The 20,345-nt window shown below is 41.6% G+C and overlaps 1 protein-coding gene across 1 annotated transcript; it reads left to right on the forward strand.

Annotated features, from left to right (window-relative positions):
* The first annotated feature begins 2,573 nt into the window (after nt 1-2,573).
* Nucleotides 2,574-17,634, forward strand: ZACN (zinc activated ion channel). The gene is made up of 10 exons (XM_067463800.1): nt 2,574-4,180; nt 6,797-6,918; nt 8,543-8,700; nt 9,040-9,084; nt 10,133-10,239; nt 11,448-11,482; nt 12,952-13,076; nt 15,007-15,211; nt 15,464-15,658; nt 16,714-17,634. The coding sequence occupies exons 1-10, from the start codon at nt 4,146-4,148 to the stop codon at nt 16,899-16,901; spliced, it is 1,215 nt and encodes a 404-aa protein (XP_067319901.1). The 5' UTR covers nt 2,574-4,145; the 3' UTR covers nt 16,902-17,634.
* Nucleotides 17,635-20,345: the final 2,711 nt, after the last annotated feature.

The following is a 20,345-nucleotide window of genomic DNA, read 5'->3' on the forward strand; positions in this document are numbered from 1 at the left end:
CTTTAGCACCAGTGGCACAGTGGGTTAAACCCTTGCGCTGGCTGGACTGCTGACCGAAAGGTTGACGGTTTGAATCTGGGAAGCAAGGTGAGCTCCCATCGGTCAGCTCCAGCTCCTCATGTGGGAACATGAGAGAAGCCTCCCACAGGATGGTAAAACATCTGGGCATCCCCTGGGCAACGTCCTTGCAGATGGCCAATTCTCTCACACGAGAAGCAACTTGGAGTTTCTCAAGTTGCTCCTGACACAAAAAAATACTTTAGCCAGGAGGACAAAGAGAAGGTAGTGAAGGCTAATTTGTGGGGGAAGTAGTCCAAAATACTTCTTCTTTTGAACCTTGGCCTGAGAATTGAGGACAGTAAGTTACCAGGAACATCTTGAATCATGTTCAGAAGGAGAAAGCAGATGGTGATACGAGAGCTCTGTTTGAATGTACTTGTTGACCCTCTTCAGAGCTGGATGCATTATTCTCTGTAGAAAGCTACCCACTTCTAGTCTGCTACATGCTCAAAAAATGTGTGAAAAAGCATCAATTTCCAAGAAGGTCGGTGCAATTATTAATCCTGAAGCAGGGTGCACTTCTCTTGTTTTATGTTAGTGCCCTGTTATTCATGATGAGTGCTGAGCTCTCCAGAAACAATTCAACTGACTTGAATTCAAAATGACCACAGAGAGTTTGGATTCCTCTAGCAATAAATCAGGCATAGGGTGGTATTTGAAATACACAGGATAAGCAGAAAAACAAAACAAGGCTGTTTCCCAGTTTTTGTTGCTGATATGATTAATAACGATTATTTGTATTGTTATTTATCACTATCATTATGATCATTAGTATTCCAGGTTTTCATATTGATGTGGCCAAAATATGAGAACACAACTTGTTCTTATATACCTTCAAATCTGTTTGAGGACACAAATGCAAGACAGAAATAAATTTTGTATACCCTTATAACATACAATCAAGTATGCATTTATTGCAAAATGTAGTAAGACGGTCTAAATCAGGGGTCCTCAAACTTTTTAAACAGAGGGTCAGGTCACAGTCCCTCAAACTTTTGGAGGGCTGGATTATATTTTGGAAAAAAAGATGAACTAATTCCTATGCACACTGCACATCCCTTATTTGAAGTGCAGAAACACTTAATACAATAATTAAAATGAAGAACAATTTCAACAAATATAAACTTACTAGTATTTCATTGGGAACTGTGGGCCTGCTTTTGGCTAATGAGTTAGGATTGTTGTTGTTGTGTGCTTTCAAGTAATTTCATACTTAGGTTGATCCTGAGCGAGGGCCAAGTAAATGACCTTGGCACTCGGGCCTTAGTTTGAGGACCGCTGGTCTAAATAAACAATTGATTTCACTAACTTTATAATTAAACTCTTGGGGTGCATCTTCTCTTCTAAAGAGTGCCTCACCAAACCACAACTCCCAGGATTTCATAGCATTGAGTCAAGTCAATGAAAATGGCCTCAAACTGCATTAATTCTACAGTGTAGATTCACCCTTTGTTGAACTAGCTAATATCAATCATAAAACACAGTATCAGCAGAGCAAACAAACTATTGGTAGGTAAAAACAATGGGGAAAGACTCATCAAATAAATTTATCATGGTTACAGTGTACAGCAGGTGTGTCCAAGCCTTTTGGTTTCCCTGGGTCCCATTGGAAGAAGAATGGTCTTGGTCCACACATAACATATGCTGACACTAACAATAACTGATGACCAAAAAGGGAGATGCATCATTTTCATGACGTCTGTCACTACAGATATGCATAAGTTAGACAAGTCTGGTGAACAGCTTTCAGAACTTTTCCTCTAAACTTTTTTTGGGAAGTGATAGAAAAAAGTTATTGCATTAACCACATAAGAATCTAGTATACCTGCAAGTAATATTAGTTGATGTGACCAGTGGCTAAAACACAAAAGTCTCCATGCAGCACGATATTTGAGGTGGTGCTGAAGTTTTCAGATCTTCTGCCTCATTGCCCCCTTTGCAGCAAGAAGCTTCTCTGGATATTCTCCTGCTAATTCCTAGCAGGTTTGGGGGTGGATGGGGATGATGTTTGAGGGACATGAGGTGGAGTTCTACAGGAGGAGGGGAAATTATCCTGATGAGCACCACCATTTTGGATCCTGCCCATAAGCTCAAATGGCCACTTTGTAGAGGGGCAGATCCTTTTTGCCATATCACCATGGCCTTAGACTAACTAATGGTAATCTCATAATGCTGTGGTCTTATCTTTAGTATGTGCAACTCTCAAGGGATCAGAGAAACAAAAAGTGCATGCCATAAGAGTTAAAAAATAAACATGGCAGCACCTGCTGGCTAAGAGAGCTTGTTGATTTTGATTGTGCTAAATGTGATAATGGCAGATTTCAGTTTGGACTGAGATCCATTTTCTTCTCGGGTTTATCCTAACAAACACTATCCGCCTCATGCAGAGTGGAAAGAAACAAAATTGCTCTGCCAATTATTTCCTGTCTGCTTCATAGCTCCTGCGTGTGACCTAGCTTTGCATCTTTGCCTTTTGTTCTGACTCCTGGGCATTTGACTACTGCTCATTTATGCATTTATGTTGGGCTTGAGCTCAGCATTTTGACAAAATGTTCTCTTTTGATAGGATTGGGATGGAGCAGATTTGTACCCTAGACAGAACTCATCCTGCATTAGAACTTTATTGCACAAAGGAGAAAAATTGGCATTGAAGCAGGACCCATCCCATTGCTGGTCGGCCTCCTCCCTGAGACTAACCTGTCCCTGGCAATTAATGGGCAAAGCCCATGAATAGCTGACAATTGCACCATGTTCCTCTTCCTTATCTGGTATGATGAAGCTGTTCCACTTCTGTGCCAGCATGCTAGCATTGAAGTGACATTAGGGGAAAACAGAGGGTATAAACTGAAGTAGAAAGCATGGTTTCAACCATTGGATTAAATGAGAGATTTAAATTATTGCTATCAGTGATTATGTGACTACCATGGAATAGTGTCTTCATGTGATAGTCCTAAAATAAGCAACCTTGTGCTTGCTTATTCAGAATGGTTGCACTGTGCAAAGTCAAGTCTTTCAGATTCTAAATCAGGAAAGCCTTTGATTTATATCATGCCTCTATTGCAGTGGTTCCCAACCTGTGGTCCATGGACCACCAGTGGTCCCCAATAATTAAAATATGGTGCGCAGCTGGTCTCGCAAAACCCTCTTATAGTGCTGAGGCAATGGGGATGTTGGGAGGGGAGAGGCTGACTACCCACAAAAGGTGCGACGACAAGCCTTCTTACTGCTGCTTCTCCTCCCTCCCTCCCCCTGAGCGGAGCCATTCCATGTGGCACCTAGAAGCGGGGGCACCTTGGTGATTTTAGGCCTCTTCCTGGGGTTATTTGGGGTGCTGATTCAGAAAATTGCATTGGCTAGACCACATTAGCTCTAGATTATTAAATGTGTTTTTTTTATGGGTGAGCAGATGGCAAGTACTGGATGGCATATGTTCTGTATCAGAAACTAGAACTGATGTGGTCTATCCTATGCAATTTTCTGAATCAGCACCCCAAATAACTAAACCAAATCTAAAGTTGACCAAAAGCTGATTCATAAACCTTTTGGTATTAATGTTGGAAAGTGGTCCCTGGTCAAAAAAAAGGTTGGGAACCACTGTTCTATTGGGTGTGAACTCTAAGTAAGCAATGGGGGAAATGAAGCCTTCTGAAATTGGTGGACTGAAACTTCCCATCTGCATGATGGGGGATGCTGGGAATTGCAGTCTAATATCTTCAGGAAAGCCATATATTCCTCGTTCTTGTGATAAGTGGCCAAGCCAGACATTGTCTGAGCTGGATTGCGGGCCATTGGTTTCGTAATTACTATGTTGTTGCCATAATTATCTATTCATCTCCCTTGGTTGATGATGTTGTTTCCATTTTGTACCAAATATTAAAATAATAAACCAACAGGATGCTTGTATTAATAGCTTCACATTCTGTAGAACTGTCCTCGTTTGCTAAATACATTTAAAGCTCTGAGTCAGAGTTGATATTTGCAACCAGCACAGACTACATTCAATCCTTTGCTGAACAAAGCAGCCAGTGAAATATTGAACATATTTTGTTTTCCTGAATGTAGCCCCAGTGTGTGATGAGACAGAAATGAAAGAGAGTGAACAGCAGCATCTAAATAAACAGTAAGTGAAGGGTTGACTTGTTTGATTAGTGATGCTGACAATTCAGGGCATATTCCCTTTCATAGTGATCTGTTGTGTTTCAAATACAAACACACAACTCTATTTTTTATTTCAAAATTGTCTCTCTCTTTTTTCTTTTTCTTTCTTTTTTTTTTTTGCTCCCTCGTTTTTGTGTGGGGGGAAGACAATGAAAGCCCTGATAATGATCTCCCAATGGGGCAGGTGCTGTATTGAAAAAAAAACCAAGCAGATTGCAGGATTTTGTTATAGACATATGACTGCAGAGCAGGCAAAAAACGATCACAATTCACTCCGAAAGGACATCATGGTGATCAGTATATATTGAAAACGTACTCTGCAACTCTCCGTGAACTCGTGACACTTTATTTGACTAGATACAATATATCTTCTAAAGGTATGGTGGATCTTTGCATGTTGATTGCTGGTTATCTTGGGTGGTCCTCTAGTAAGACTAATTATCTGCTTATTTAATATTGGCAGAGTGCTAATACCAGAGGTACAGCTATAGCCATCAGGGAATTAGGGGCATGCTGCCCTGAAACAAGAATTCTGCCCCTCAATGAAATTTGACTTCAGTCAAATGTTAAGCAATCCAAATATTCTTACTGTTTGCTGTTTTGCATTCCTTTGAGGACTTGCCTTCCCCTTTTCTTTGGATGCCTAAGCTGTGTTGCTAAATGCTCGGCTGAAGTTTAAATTAGTGCAATGTTATACATTTTGGCCTGGAAGAAATACCTCATTTGGAGACGGAATTGTTTTGGGATGAGCACTGCTTCCATTTGACACACACACACACCTGGATGGCCACCTGTTGGCCTGCTTAGACTGTGTGTTCCTGCATGGCAGGGGTTAGGCTGGGTGGTCCTTAGGGTCTCTTCCAACTCCATTATTTTATAATAGCAGGACACAGCATGCGGAAATTCACAACTGGGGAAACTCAAGTTATCCTTACTCCATGAAAAAGAGAATACGATTTACATTAATGTGACATAATGGATTTTAGAAGGGAAAGTTGCATATCTCTTTATTTCTCCCAGCATGTCCAGAAATAGGTTCCAAATTCACATCCAGAAGATGGGAAATCTAAGTGAACCTTTCACTGATGACTGCAAGCTTTTGCTGTGCTACCAACTGGGTTGGTGATGGATTTTTGACAAATTGAATTGTGGCCTTGCAATTGCTTTGGTCACCGTGTATCTTGGTCTGCTTTTGTCCACATGAATGAGAAACCCAGATAGCTTTGAGATGCTTTCGATCAAGAGTCTTATTGTGAAAGCACTTTGCCTCCTCCAAGGACTTCAAACGGAAGTTAAATTGTGCAATATCGTCTGTGGCTTTCAGACAGATGCTGTTCTACTGCAGAAGGGTAGATGAGATGTCTTTGAAGAACCTTCCAGTTTCAACAGTCCTGTTGTGGAAGTTGTACTTTACTAAAAGTTAGGGTGCAGGGGTGGCTGATAGGCCTGTTGCTGGTGGGACAGCAAATCCATTTCTGGTTTTATGGCTGTTCCACCCGTCAGTGCTCCGGGTTGCCTGTGAGCCACTGGGGGTGAAGGGCCCTGCTCCCAGCCAAGGATGGACAGCAGCACAGCTTCCAAATAACCAGAAAGAGCAGCAGAAACAACTGCTGTCAAAAAGAGAAAGGATTTGCCACCCAGCAACATGTTAATCAGTTCAGCCATTTAGAAGTTTGTCCTGAAGGGACTTCAATAGGAAGGAGGGAACCGATCTAAGGAGAAGGAAAGAAAAGGAAGGGATGGAGTTGTCCTTGAGTGAAATTCTCTATTAAAACTATATCAGGTACATTGTAACTCCCTTATCTATGGATTCAATACAAATTGTACAATTTCCCTAGACTTTGAAATTCCCTACAGAAGAGCTTGTGGGCCTTTCAAGGTCTTCCAATGCAGATCTAGGCTATGCTTCTCACCCAAGCACTGTCAAAATAAAAGGTTTGCCATTGCCCACAGTTTCAGATAACCCTAGTGTGCGTGTGTCTTAAATGTACACCCTTTGGATGTGGGGGACATACTGTAAATTTGGAAATGAAGCTAGATACAAAAGCAGGGTTTTATTCATTCTGAATCTGATCTGCAGCTAAAATTGTTTTTTTTTTAAAATCATGATTATATTTGCTGATTTAGCATTTTGGAACTCGCTTTTGATTCAGTTTTGCTATATATATATATCACTGTTAAATTTATGAGCCGTGTGAGGTGAGATTTTTTTCATGTTCCAGTAAACAAATTAGTTTAAAGTTTGCCAACAGGAATGAGACTTTTTGGCAACACAGTTACATTCCCCCCACCAATGAAAAGCCAATATCCGTCTCCATTCCTATGCAAGCTATACATGTTGATTGGTACAACATCTATATTAGTGTGTATAGTATGATGAGAGAACTCCAGAGAAAGGGAGGAACCCACGCATAACTGATTTATTGGACTACAACTTCTGTCACCCCATTGTGACAAAAGCTGTAGTCCAGTATATCTGGAAGATACCTGTTTGGGAAAAGATGAGTTGGAAGCAGTACTGAATTTATCTCAGGACTTGGAGTTACACTGAGACCCATTCCCTCCTTTAATATTCCAGTGCGATTCCAGGAAAGAAGGCAATGAGGATCTGTCTGAAGTACCTATTTATGACATTTGGTATGGCCAATTTCTCTTGTATTTTGAAGATATGTGAAGGTAAAGGCACCAGATCTAAGCAAGGTCAGCACTGGTCAGTACTTGATAGGAGACCACCAGGGGATGTCAGGTGCTGTAGGCTGTGTTTCAGTGAAAGGAACTGGCAAAGCCTCCTCTGAGGATTCCTTGCCTAAGAAAACTGGGAAATTCATGGGATCTCCATAAGTCAACACACATAGATACAGAAAAGATATCTGTTTTTCTCTTCTCCGAATGGTTAAATAATATGTCCTACAAAATGCCCTGAAGACATTTTTAGTTGTTGAAGAGTGTAACATTATGTCATAACAGGACTATATGTAAATGTAAAACATTTGTATTATATGCATATGCTGTCTTTGTCCCAGAATGGGACTCAAGGGGACTTCCAAAAACTAAATCAAAATATTTTCTCCTGGGGGATTTTAGGAAGTTGTTTCTAAGCTCAGAACTGTTACTACAAAAAAGTAGTTTCTGTTTAAGCTGTAAATAAGAAGAGTACTTGTGGTCAACACATTTGTTCAAGAAATGCACTTAGGCAGTGATCAAGCATATAGAAATAGTACTACTCCTGCAGCTTCTTTTCTGTTGTTGTTGTTGTTGTTATTGTGTACCCTCAAATTATACCCCTATCATGGATTTTTCTGAGGCTTAGAGTGTCACCCTGTAGAATTTCCATGGCTGAGCCAGGAATTGGACCCTAGTCTCCAGAGTCACAGCCCAACCGTCAGACGACTACACTTTCCCTTCCTCCTAAATGTACTAGATTTGCGACTCAAGTGCCTGTCTCAGCCTGGCCAAAACAGACAAGCAGAGAGCATGCAGAAACAGGATGCTCCAGTCAGTCATAAGCTTGCATAAAGTAATACCAGCCCTATATATTCAGCTGTGCCTGGTTGTGGCGCAGCTGGTTAGGAATCAGCTGCATTAACATCACTACTGACTACTGACCAAAAGGTCATGAGTTCAAAGCCAGCTTGGGTCAGAATAAGCTCCTGACCATTTGTCCAGCTTGCTGTCGACCTTTACAGCCTGAAAGACAGTTGCATCTGTCAAGTAGGAAATTTAAGTACCACTTATGTGGGGAGGCTAATCTAACTAATTTACGATGCTATAAAAATCTCCAGCAGCATGCACAAGAATGAGGAAGTACTCAATTGGTGTCACAAGTGGACGGTGAAGCTACAGCTCCCTAGGTGGCCAGAATTCGAGCATACCCTCATGAAACTGGAAAGTTAAATAGCCTCTGTGTGTGTGTCTATATATGTTGTGTGTCTATGGCATTGAATGTTTGCCATGTATATGTGGATAGTGATCCGCCCTGAGACCCCTGCGGGTGAAAGGGACGGAATATAAATACTGTAAGTAAATAAATAAATAAATAAATAAATATGCATTTTAGGCCATTGCTTGATTAGAACAGGAATAGTCTGATGCAGCCAGACTTTAATTTAATCTATGTACTATCAAGCTTCAACCAAGGGAGTAGCATAAGGCCCAGCGTAGGAAGCCAGTTCTGCAGCCTCTTGGAGCTAAGTACCAATTACATTTCAAATGCTATCACATTTTTAACAAAAGCCTCATTGTTTTATTTAAGATAAGATGGACGATATTGTTGTTAAAGACGTTTGCTTTGAAGCAGGGCTATTTTGTGTTTTACTTGGAGCAGCCTTTTATCAGATAACTCCGCAAAATGCCTCCACCTCTTCGGGAAAGAAACAATTGCAAACCGTGCTAGAAAACTACCCTCTGTACCAGATACCAAGACATGGAACTGACCCTCTTCTGGTGAATATCGATGTGATGGTGTCCAATGTGATAGATGTGGTATGTATGATGGCTTTTGATCACCTACAGACTGCTGCTGTGTCCCTGGCCAGCAGCTCTGTTCAAAAATTAAAGGTCAAGATGAAACAGAGATTGCTCCTAGCTGTGAAGGGAATTGGGGCCAACACTGAATTACAGAAGTGTCAAAAGGTTCCTTGGCCAATAAAATGAAATACCCTTTTTGGGGGGCTGTCTTCCTTAAAAATTCTCATGCCTAGTATATGAACTTTACAATGTTTAAAAAAGGAAAGTATTTGTCTAGGTAACATACATACATATATGTAAACAACTACACTAAGGTTCAGAAGGAAAACTGATGTTAAATTATTTCTCTAATAGGATATCGCGAAATACACTTTCACAGCTGTCTTGGTCTTGAATCAGGTAATGCTTACTCTTTTTTATCAAATAGCAGGAAAGAAAGAGCAGATCTGGGTGTGAAGGGGAGAGTGCTTCTGAAGAAAAGAGAAGGAATTCTATTGTCCTCTGTTTCCTATTTATGCTCCCCAGTCAAATGCACTAATGTTCCCCTTCAGAAACTGGTCACACCATCATCTTCAGTATCTTTGGATTCCACATTTACATATAGTCACACTCCCCAATACAAGTCCAGTTTTTTTTCTCTTTTATTTTAAATGCATCTCCCTCTCTTGCCCTTATTGTCTCTCCCAAGACAGGACTACATACTATACAATATAAAACTTTATTATGGTCACTGACCAGCACAAAACGGGGCAAAGCACCCTGGGAAGGGAAGCACAGCTCCTCGGTGAAGCAGTTATTAAAAAGTAGATTAGAAAACAGTTTAAAAACACATTTTAAAACATAGGTTATTGCAACAGGTATGGAACCGAGGGGGTTGGGATTGACAGGAGGGGCTTTCCAAGCTGTGGCCTCATCAATTGTAGGAATGGATCCTTTGCCATAGTGGCTGTCCAGACCAACATGAGCTACAAGTGAAATAAATATTTACAGTTGTGGGAGAGAAGATGGCATTACATTCATGCTGAATTTGCTTTCTTTTAGCCAACTAGGATGTACTGGAGCTTGTATCCATGAAACTTACCACCTCATCACATGGAGGCTTCTCTGTGCTTCTCTGTGCTGCTGGCATGCTGTTGGATCAGAGTCGCCTGGATGATACAGGGCTATTTCGTGGGGCTCCATTGTGCTCCGTGCCAGCAGCACCAAGAAGCTGAGGAGGATGCAGGAGGCAGCGGGGGACAGCAGCAGGGAAACATTGTGGGAAGGGACACCAAGACCTCTGACAGTAAGGGCACAACATGTTACATTACCCCATGGTTTCCTCTGCTGTCCCCCGCTGTCCCCCGGCTTCTGGACCTCAATGTGAGGAGGTCCTTAAGACCTTAGCTTCAAATGGAGGGCATAGGTAGCAAACTCAGTTAACATTTTCTTTCCCTGTAATTCTCAGTCATGGTTCAACAAAGATCTGGTTTGGGATGAGAAAGAGTACCCGTTCACCACCATCACCGTCCCCTGGAGTTCAATATGGACTCCAAGCCTCACAGTTCGAGAAGCGTAAGTAGCACTGAGAAACAGGCATGTAACACACAAGAGGGAGGCATTGATTAGATGTTCCAAATAGTTATTTGGCTTCTTCCCCTCCAATGCTGCAGGACATCCATCTCCAACCAGAGTCTGCCAGGTGTTTTGAGTTTCCACTCCCAGTAGCATAGGAGATGTTATGGAGCATGATCAACATAGTATATGAGTGACATGCAACAAACTCATAAGACTTCAAACAGCTCCAAACCAAAGTTCAATGTTGCAAAAGGATAGGCTAGTTCCCATCGCTCTTGTCTTTCTTGCATTTTGTTCTCCTGAAATGAGAAGAAAATGATCGGAAGAAGGTTGTGGAAAAGTAGCACTAATTTTAAATGTTAACAGGACCAATCCATATTTGAAAACATGAGGGTTTCTTTCAGTCAAGTGTTATTAAGGTCTATTTTGTCATATTAGTGATAGAGGTTTTCAGAGATAGAGGTTTCTCTGAAAAAAGTAACATTTGAATAACACATGTAGTACAACTCCTGTATTTTCAAGACCACAGTTTTATGTACTGCGTATAACAAAATATGTCCTCTATAGGCATTTTCCAGGATCTCCAGGTGATACTATGTTATGCATCTAGCAGAGGTTGAATGTAGAGTTTCAGAGGAGGACCTAGCAATGCTGGTGTTCTGGGCCCTCCAGTGTGACTTTATGATGGGCTGCTGACCAAAGTGGTTTGTTTAATAAGGTTTTCTATTACCCAGTCTTGTATATATCCATACTAAATGCTGGAATGTATCATACAGCATTTGTACTGTATGTAAGGCACAGCTACAAGCAATTCTCTCTCTCCTTCTTTCCCTGCCTACAATGAAAAGTGCCGGTAATGCTCATAATAAATATCCTATCAAATGCCAAAGCACCATCAGTACTCACTGTTGCAAGAAATAAAAATGTAAGGATCACCCTTTGAGAAGGGGCTTTTGAAAGCCTTAATCGATACAGGATGAGATTTTCAAATTTTGAAGGATAATATCAAGGCTGCAGCAAATAATACTCTTCTTTCTTCTTCATTTCATTGCTTTTCTTTCTTGCTAAAGGTTTGACGTGACCTGGAAGGTCGAATCACCCAATGTAGTGGTGCACAGTAATGGGAGAGTGGAGTTTCTGCTCCCTCTGAGCATTGACAGCAACTGTAACTTGAATCTCTTTTATTTCCCCCGTGATACCTCCAGCTGCACCCTGAGCTTCTTCTCTCTGTCCAATGAAGGTGAGTGAGAAGTCTACACATACTGAACAATGCCATGAAACTGGTTCTCATAGAGAAATGGATTTTGTTGAGTCTTTCCAACAAAATCCTATAGGAAGAATGAGATTTCCAGAAGGGGTGGAGAACTTTGTAGCTGTACAGCCATGGCCAGTTTGCAACTCCCAGCATTCCTAGCACTGACTGTTCTGGTTAGGGGCCGTCAGATCTGTGGTTCAGCACCACATGTAGGGCCATGTAATGCCCAATCTACTTTAAGGGGAGCTGCCTCTTCACCATCTACTTGTGACACTGGATCCTTTGATGGAGTACTTCCTCATTCTTCTGCATGCTGCTGGAAGATTTTATGGTGTCATAAATTAGTTAAATTAGCCAAGGCTGAACAGGGCATAGGGTTACAGCCTCTATTGGATGGGGTCGCACTCCCCCTGAAGACGCAGGTTCGCAGCTTGGGTGTGACCCTGGACTCAACGCTGAGCCCCAGGTTTCGGCGGTGATCAGGGGAGCATTTGCACAGCTAAAGCTTGTGCGCCAGCTGCGCCCGTACCTTGGGAAGTCTGACTTGGCCACGGTAGTCCACGTTCTGGTTACATCCCGCCTAGACTACTGCAACGCTCTCTACGTGGGGTTGCCTTTGAAGACGGCTTGGAAGTTCCAGCTACTCCAACGCTCGGCAGCCATTATTCTAACAGGAGCGGAGCTCAGGGAGCATACAACCCCCCTGCTGCGCCAACTCCACTGGCTACCTATTTGCTGCCGGGCTCAATTCAAAGTGCTGGCGTTGGCCTTTAAAGCCCTAAACGGTTCCGGCCCAAGCTACCTATCTGACCGCATCTCTGCCTATGAACCCACCAGGACTTTGAGATCTTCCAGGGAGGCCCTACTCTTGATCCCGCCTGCTTCTCAAGCACGGCTGGCGGGGACGAGAGATAGGGCCTTCTCGGTGGTGGCCCCTCGGCTGTGGAACGCCCTTCCCTCGGACATTAGGCTAGCACCATCCTTAATGGTATTCCGTAAAAAAGTGAAGACCTGGCTGTTTAAGCAGGCGTTCGAATTAGTGCAATTAGTGCAATAATTAGTGCAATGACCAGTGATGAATATAGGCATGGAATAATGGTTGACGAATCTGGATTACGTTCTTGTGGATGAGATGATAGTGAAGTTATTGTAGTAATTGCTTATTAACTGTGTGATGTGCTGAGTTGTTAATTGTTTTTAATATTGTGGTATTGAATTTTTGCTATTCTTGTTGTTGTGAACCGCTGTGAGTCGCCCTCGGGCTGAGAACAGCGGTATATAAGTAAAGTAAATAAATAAATAAATAAATAAATAAATAATAGTCTTTGAGGGTTTAGACATCATTCCTTCCACTGAGGAATGGTAGTCAACTGATGGCACACGTACAACTTCTATTTTGCTTTAAAACTCTCTTTCACCTGCTATCTCTCTTGTTTTTTAATTATTCCTTCAAGTCAATGAGATAGAATTCAATGTATCTGTTCAAAATGAAATCCTGAATCTAAAGCGTGAATATCTTGTCACGGGTATGGACATCACAAGCCCAAGGAATATGCCACAGCCTTATTTTGTAGTGAAGGTAAGGAGATGACTTGTTTTCTAATTCAAAATAGCACCCAAAACTTCTCTGCTAGGTCAAACCTTTTTCCTAGTTGGCACCAGCATCCACAATAGTAGCTGCAGTTCTCTGCCCATCATTTTGTCTGGGTGCCATCTAAACACAGTAGAGTGGAAAATGTACAGCCCTCCAGATGTTGCTGGACTGCAACTCCCGGCACCACCACCACCACCATTTGCTATTTCTGTTAGAGCTGCTGGAACATCCAGTCCAGCAATGTATGAGGTGACTACATGTTGCTCTTCCCTAAAGTAGGACAACAGTTGCATCCCACTTACTGCTGATTGTAAACCGCCTCGAGTTGCCTTCGGGCTGAGAGGGGTGGTATATAAATATGGCAAATAAATAAATAATAAATATCATCTTATCATAACTCCAGCAGTCAGCGGCAACAGTGCTCCACTTCGCTATGGGGCGTGGGGGATTTGGCACCCTATCCCTGTCATCTTCTGGATCCAAGGGAGGGCAACTAGATGGGTGGAAGCATGAATGCATGTGGGAGCTCTCCAATGTTGCCCTGCCAGTGGCATGTTCCAGTTTCACCCTGCTTCACCCACGGAGCTGGCACAACATCATGTGATGGGAGCCAGCTGGCTCTGTGGATGACCTGGGCTAAAATTGGCGCATACCACCAATTTTATCCCGATGTGATGAATTTGTTATAGTCTATCCAAACTGAAATCAATGTGATAATAGGAAGATTCACCTTCACTCTGAACTAGATACATAGACATCACAGTGATATTGTTATAACACTCAATCTGATAGAATCAGAGAATCATAGAGTTGGAAGAGACCTCATGGGCCATCCAGTCTGACCCCCTGCCAAGTAGCAAGAAAATTACATTCAAAGCAGCCCTGACAGATGGCCATTTAGCTTCTGCTTAAAAGCCTCCAAAGAAGGAGCCTCCACCACATTCCAGGACAGAGAGTTCCATGGCTGAACAGCTCTCACAGTCAGAAAGTTCTTCCTAATGTTCAGATAGAATCTCCTTTCTTGTAGTTTGACGGCACTTTATCTTTGGTCAACTTGTAACCCTGATTAGCTTGAATCAAGTAGAAAGGAAGAAGAGCACTCTGAAGCACTGAATGCAATACACTTACATAATACATATATATTGTATACTTACACATGCATTCTACTTGAGTTTTTCTAGGGCTCCCTAAAGATCCAATTTTACAACAGAAATATTAGCTGTGGTATATTCAATGCCACCTGGAGTCTATGGACCTCAACATATCTTGGGGAGAAAATGTCTTCTTCTCGCTTCTCTCCACTGCCAGCACTGAGTCCCCTAAAGCCCATCACATGATGCAGGGCTACTTCCAGCAGGACTCTGTGGTTCTCCACGCTGGCAGCACTGCAGCAGCGGAGCTTAGCCGAGTTGGGTGTATACCCAACTCCACATAGAAAAAAGCCAGAGGAGCCAAAGAGAAAGTGGGGACAGTGGGGAAATGTCGTGGAAAGGGATACCAGGGACCCCAATGGTAGGGAATGCAGTGTGGCGATTCTCTGTGCCGCCCCATGATTTTCCCCACTGTCTCCCACTTCACAAATGGTCTCATCCTTTTTTATGAGGTTGCTTTTTTTCTTCATTAATTTTAATAAGAACAAAATGGGCCATTTGTTCCATTAAGTTTTGAAAAAATGCATTTTAATTTTAATTGATCTTACTCAGTTTTAAGTTTACTTGCCTTTGACAGTGCTATCTTTACAAAAGGTGGCAAAAGCAACAGCTTGTGTGCTTCGTTCATGATTTATTGCAGAGAGTCTGATTAAGGAAACCCTTAAAGTAGTGTTGCCCTAACAACACCCAACATACACTTTGGATGAAACAGATGTTCAAAATACTCTTTTCTGTCACAGTGATCCCTGTGGTTTCTTTTACAGATAAATATAGAAAACACAGGAATACGAGCCATGCTTTCTATGATTGTACCTAGTTTGTTACTTGTTATTGCTGACCTCTGTGGTTTCCTCGTCCCCCTCCAAGACAGGATGGCATACATGGTCACCCTGTTATTGGCATACCTGGTATTCCACTCCTCTGTGGTTGGATCTCTACCTGGATCATCTTCTTGCAACCCTCTGCTCAGTAAGTTGAATGCATCAATCATTCAGGGGGATTAATGATAAAATTGAGTTGGGATTGTGTAACAAGCAACAAAAGAGTACCGCAAAAACTGCAGTCTGGGATTGAATTATTTTTTCTGTAATATTGCTACACAATTACATGAGTCTGAGAAATACACACCGTATCAAGAGATAGAATATATTGAGCTATACATTACAGATAGGAATCGATCAATAACAATGTAGTTACTTTCTTCCTTTTTCCAACTTCTAGGTTTTTACTACATGGGTCTCCTGGTGTTGCTATTCGTAAGCACAATTGAGACCATCTTGGTGGCAAAGTTAGTTTCGGACAACATATATCTGTGGCCAAACTGTCGATTACGAGGCAGAAAGACCAATGTTACTACTAGGTTATCTAAAGATGAAAGTTATCATGTTCAAGATGCTAACGATCCCGGGAAACAAAGTGAGTGAACAAGAAATAAAGAAAGACACAAGTGACACTTCAAAGGCAATGTGACAAATAAGATACTTTTGAGTTCAGCAACACAAAACCGTGATGCTAAAAACTATTTGCCAGGAAGGAAAAAAACCTTTTTTCTTAAAAGTCTGGATCCACTTTTTAAACATGCTTGGGCTGTTTTTTGGCTGATTAAAAAACAAAAACAAAAAACAACACCCTGGTATTTTTGTTCAATTAAATTTTAATGTTTTGTTTAGAATTTTCATTTGTAAGCCACAAATGTTAAGCTTAAAAAAAACTGGGTGATAAATTGCAGTTAATTGCCCACTCCAGACTACACCTTGAAGCTTTAACTTATAAGACCTTTGCTTCAGTCTTGCCCACGGCCCAAGAAGCATCTGAACTACAAAGAAAGTGAAATCCATACAGACAAGAGGATTTCTACAGTCAAAATTGTGCAATCCTAAATGTGTGCCACTCCCCCCCCCCCCCCACAAACACACCCTAGTAATAGTAGTAGAATTAGGATGCACAGTGAACACTGCAACTGTGCACTTATTGGCAGATATAAAAGCAGCTTGAAACAGCCTTCCAAGCAGCAGTTATATATTCTCTCATTTTAGACTCTGTTTGCTTGCTTTGTGTGTGTGTGTTGTGCATGGTTATCACCTAAATCTGTTGAGGAGCCCCCGGTGGCACAATAGGTTAAACCCTTTTGCCGGCAGGAATGCTGACCGAAAGGTTGGCTGTTCAAATCTGGGGAGTGGGATGAGCTCCCATCTGTCAGCTCTAGCTTCCCATGCGGGAACATGAGAGAAGCCTCCCACAAGATGGTAAAACATCTGGGCTTCCCCTGGACAACATCCTTGCAGACAGCCAATTCTCTCACACTAGAAGTGATTTACAGTTTCTCAAGTCGCTCCTGACATGAAAAACAAAAACAAAAACCTTAATTCTGTGTTTGTAGTTTCAACTGCATTTGCCTTCTGATATTTCTGTCTTATGGTGTTTGTAACCTAAGAAATTCACTTGTCATGGCTTTTCCCTTTAACCAACAGGATTTTGCACAAACAAAGCTCTGTCACAGCTAAATGAAACTTCTGCTGCCTTGGACCGGCGCTTCTTCTTTGTCTACTTTGGGTTGCTCATTCTGTTTCATTGCATAGTTGGTGCCCTCTGGCTCTTTTGGAAATGTGAATCTGAGAAACCTCCTGGAGAATGTCACTTGGATGGAATCAGCTGGTGACAAATGAAGATAATGTTGCCAGAAGTAATCCTGCTTCATACTCTGATGATATTCAACACATTTCATGATCTTCCAGTTTTAGCTTTCCTTGATCGAAATCTTTGGGGGAAAATAATCTTTCATTTCTAGTAACCTGAGTCCATGGCACAATACAAATAATTTATGTAGGGTAACCAAACATGTGGTGCCTAGACTGTCTCGGCATGTATGCCCCAGCTCTGCTTGGCTTCAGCAGCGGAGTGCCTCATGTACCTTCAGCTCATTCTCTGGGGCAATGAAAGTGAAAAAGGAAGGCATTCTGATGTGACCACTCCTCAATGAGACATTGCTCACCTCAGTTTGCCAAGAGCAAATGCTTCCTGAAGCTGTTTCTCCTTTTTCTGATGTTGCTATCTGTTGAAAACATTTTATTACATGGAGTGTTTGGTGATTAATGGAGACCATGTGTTGTCGAAGGCTTTCATGGCTGGAAGCACTGGGTTGCTGTGAGTTGCTCTGGGCTGTATGGCCATTTATCAGAAGCTTTCTTATCTGACGTTTTGCCCACATGGAGATAATGTTTTATGGAATTTTATAGTTAGTTTGATGATATTTTTCTGTCATGCATGGATTACACTCTTATTTTTGTTTTCAAACTGTAAATTCTCTGAATAATTTTTGAAGAAATTTGGTGTAGAAATATAACAAATAAAGGTACAGCCCTCACAAGGGAGCAGATGAGGACTAACCACAAGACCTTTCCAAGTGAATCTATTCTATATATTTCCCTTTACTATATGAGCTACTCTACTCCTGTGATTACTTGGGATAAGACAATTAAACTGAGGTTATAACCTAGGAATGAGACAAAGGGGTTGATTGGTTAGCTATATCAAGGTTAAATCCAATTGTTAGCCCAAGCCGAAGTATGCTAACTCAACAAGTGGAAATTGGATACATCAGTCACTATGCAATCTCACTAATACAATGGGTTTACTCTAACTGGGATGAACAATTAGATTTAGCTCTAAACATTAATCCATTCATTCTTATGTATCATAGTGAAGAACATTACAAATGATTGTAAAATGCTAACAGGATATCGAAAAAAGGCAGAACTATGTACTATCTTCTTTGCCTCACTTTTCTCTCAAAAGGTAAACAACACTGCTCACCTTGAGGATAATGGAACAGATGGAAAATGCAGCACAGAATAGGTGAAGAGGCTGTACAGGGGGTTTTGGTCTATCTAAATGAAATCAATCCTCCGGGGCCAGATGAATTAGATCTAAAGGTAGCAGAAGTAGTTTCAGAATCATCTTTGAGAATTCCTGGAGGAGAAGCTCCAGACTGGAAGAAGAAAAATACTGTCCCATCTTAAAGGGGGAGGGGGACAATTACCGCCCAGTCAGCCTGATATCAATACTAGGAAAGATTCTTGAGCAGATCATTCAAGAGACAATTTGTAAGCACTTAGAAAGGAACGCCATATTCACCAAAAATTAGGTTTCTCAAAAACAAGTCATGCCAAACTAACCCCATCTTCTTTTTTGATGGAGTTACAAGGTTGATAGGTGAATGGAAAGAACTTCCTGACTGTGAGAGCCGTTCAGCAGTGGAACTCTCTGCCCCGGAGTGTGGTGGAGGCTCCTTCTTTGGAAGCTTTTAAACAGAGGCTGGATGGCCATCTGTCAGGGGTGATTTGAATGCAATATTCCTGCTTCTTGGCAGGGGGTTGGACTGGATGGCCCATGAGGTCTCTTCCAACTCTTTGATTCTATGATTCTATGTTGCTGTCATATATCTTGATTTCAGTAAGGTCTTCAACAAGATCCCTCATAACATTCTTGCAAAGAAGTTAGTAAAATGTGGGCTAGACAATGCTACTGTTAGGCAGATTGGGAATTGATTAGTCGTTCAAACCCAAAGGATGCTCCTTATCATCTTGGAGGGAAGTGACCAATGGGATGCAACAGGGGTCTATCTGAGGCCAAGAGCTATTCAACATCTTTATCAATAACCTGAAGGATGGAATACAGGGTATGCTTAGACATAAAAAATGAATTATACAGGGGCAGAATGGGTGACACCCGGCTTGAAAATTGTACACGTGAAAGGGATTCAGGAATCTTAGTAGGCCACGCTGAACATGGGTCAGCAGTGTGATGTGGCAAATGATCCTAGGCTGAATTGTATAGTGTCTAGATCAAGGGAGGTCATTGCCCCATTCTATTCTGTGTTGCTCAGACAACATGTGGAATATCGGTGGTTCAGTTCTGGGCACCACAGTTCAAGAAGAATATTGACAAGTTAATGAACAGTCTTGACACCATGCTCTATGAGGAGTGGTTTAGGGATCTGAGTATGTTTTGCTTGAAGAAGAGAAGATTAAATATTTCAAATATTTGAAAGAATGTAATATTAAGGATGGAGCAAGCTTATTTTCTGCTGCTGTAGGGCATAGAGCAATGGATTCAAATTGCAGGAAAGGAGATTCCACCTAAACATTAAGAAGAACTTCTTGACAGCTGTTCAAAGTGGAATATGCTGCCTCAGAATATGGTGAAGTCTCCTTCTCTGGAGGTTTTTAAACAAAGACTGGATGGTCATCTGTTAGGAGTGCTTTGATTGGGAATTCCTTCATGGCAGGGGATTGGACTGGATGGTCCTTGTGGTCTTTTCTAATGTTATGATTCTATAAGCATATAATTCCCAGAATACAAGGGGGAAAAGGAATAAAAGAAAACATGGGGTTGCTATGCAGCAGTGCAAAGAGGGATGAGTCAGGAAGATTGAAAGAAAGTGTATTGAAAGAATACACTTTAATCTTTATTCACTTGTCTTTAAAAAAAAAAGCCCTGAGCAGACAAAACTTATGAGCAGGCCAGAAGTAAATCTGAGTGCAGAAGAAAGAAACAGAACATATTCAGGTGGAAAGATGGAACTGTACCCAAAATTAATTATATGAATGAAATATACGATCTGATTCACATGTACAGGTTCATCACTTGCTGACTGAAGCATCAAGTTGCAAGGATGAATGAGTCTGGCATCAAGCGCCACAAAAGAGTTCTTCTGTCACTTTCCCCACTCCCCAGTGGAGTACGTTCTTACCTTCAGCTACAAGTCATCCACTAATGAGCAATCAAATGAGCCCTCAGAGTTTGAACTGTTCTACAGAACTCAAGTCAGGTCTTTGGGGAAAATATGCCAGCTGGGATAAAGGTAAGGAACAATAGCAAAAGCTGCAGAACAAAAGGATAAATTTGCCTTATGAATCAAATATATTTAAGAAGACTGAAGACAAAGATAGTAAAAGAAATGTTACATGCTGCAACCATGTTTTTGAATGACTAATGGGATAATCCTGTGATCCTAATTAGTCAAGAGAAAGCAAGTGGTGCCGTCTGACTTGTTGGGAGTTCAACTAGGGCAGTGGTTCCCAACCTGTGGTCTGTGTACCAC

The sequence above is a fragment of the Anolis sagrei genome, chromosome 2 (assembly GCF_037176765.1).
Source record: "Anolis sagrei isolate rAnoSag1 chromosome 2, rAnoSag1.mat, whole genome shotgun sequence".
Lineage (NCBI taxonomy): Eukaryota > Metazoa > Chordata > Lepidosauria > Squamata > Dactyloidae > Anolis > Anolis sagrei.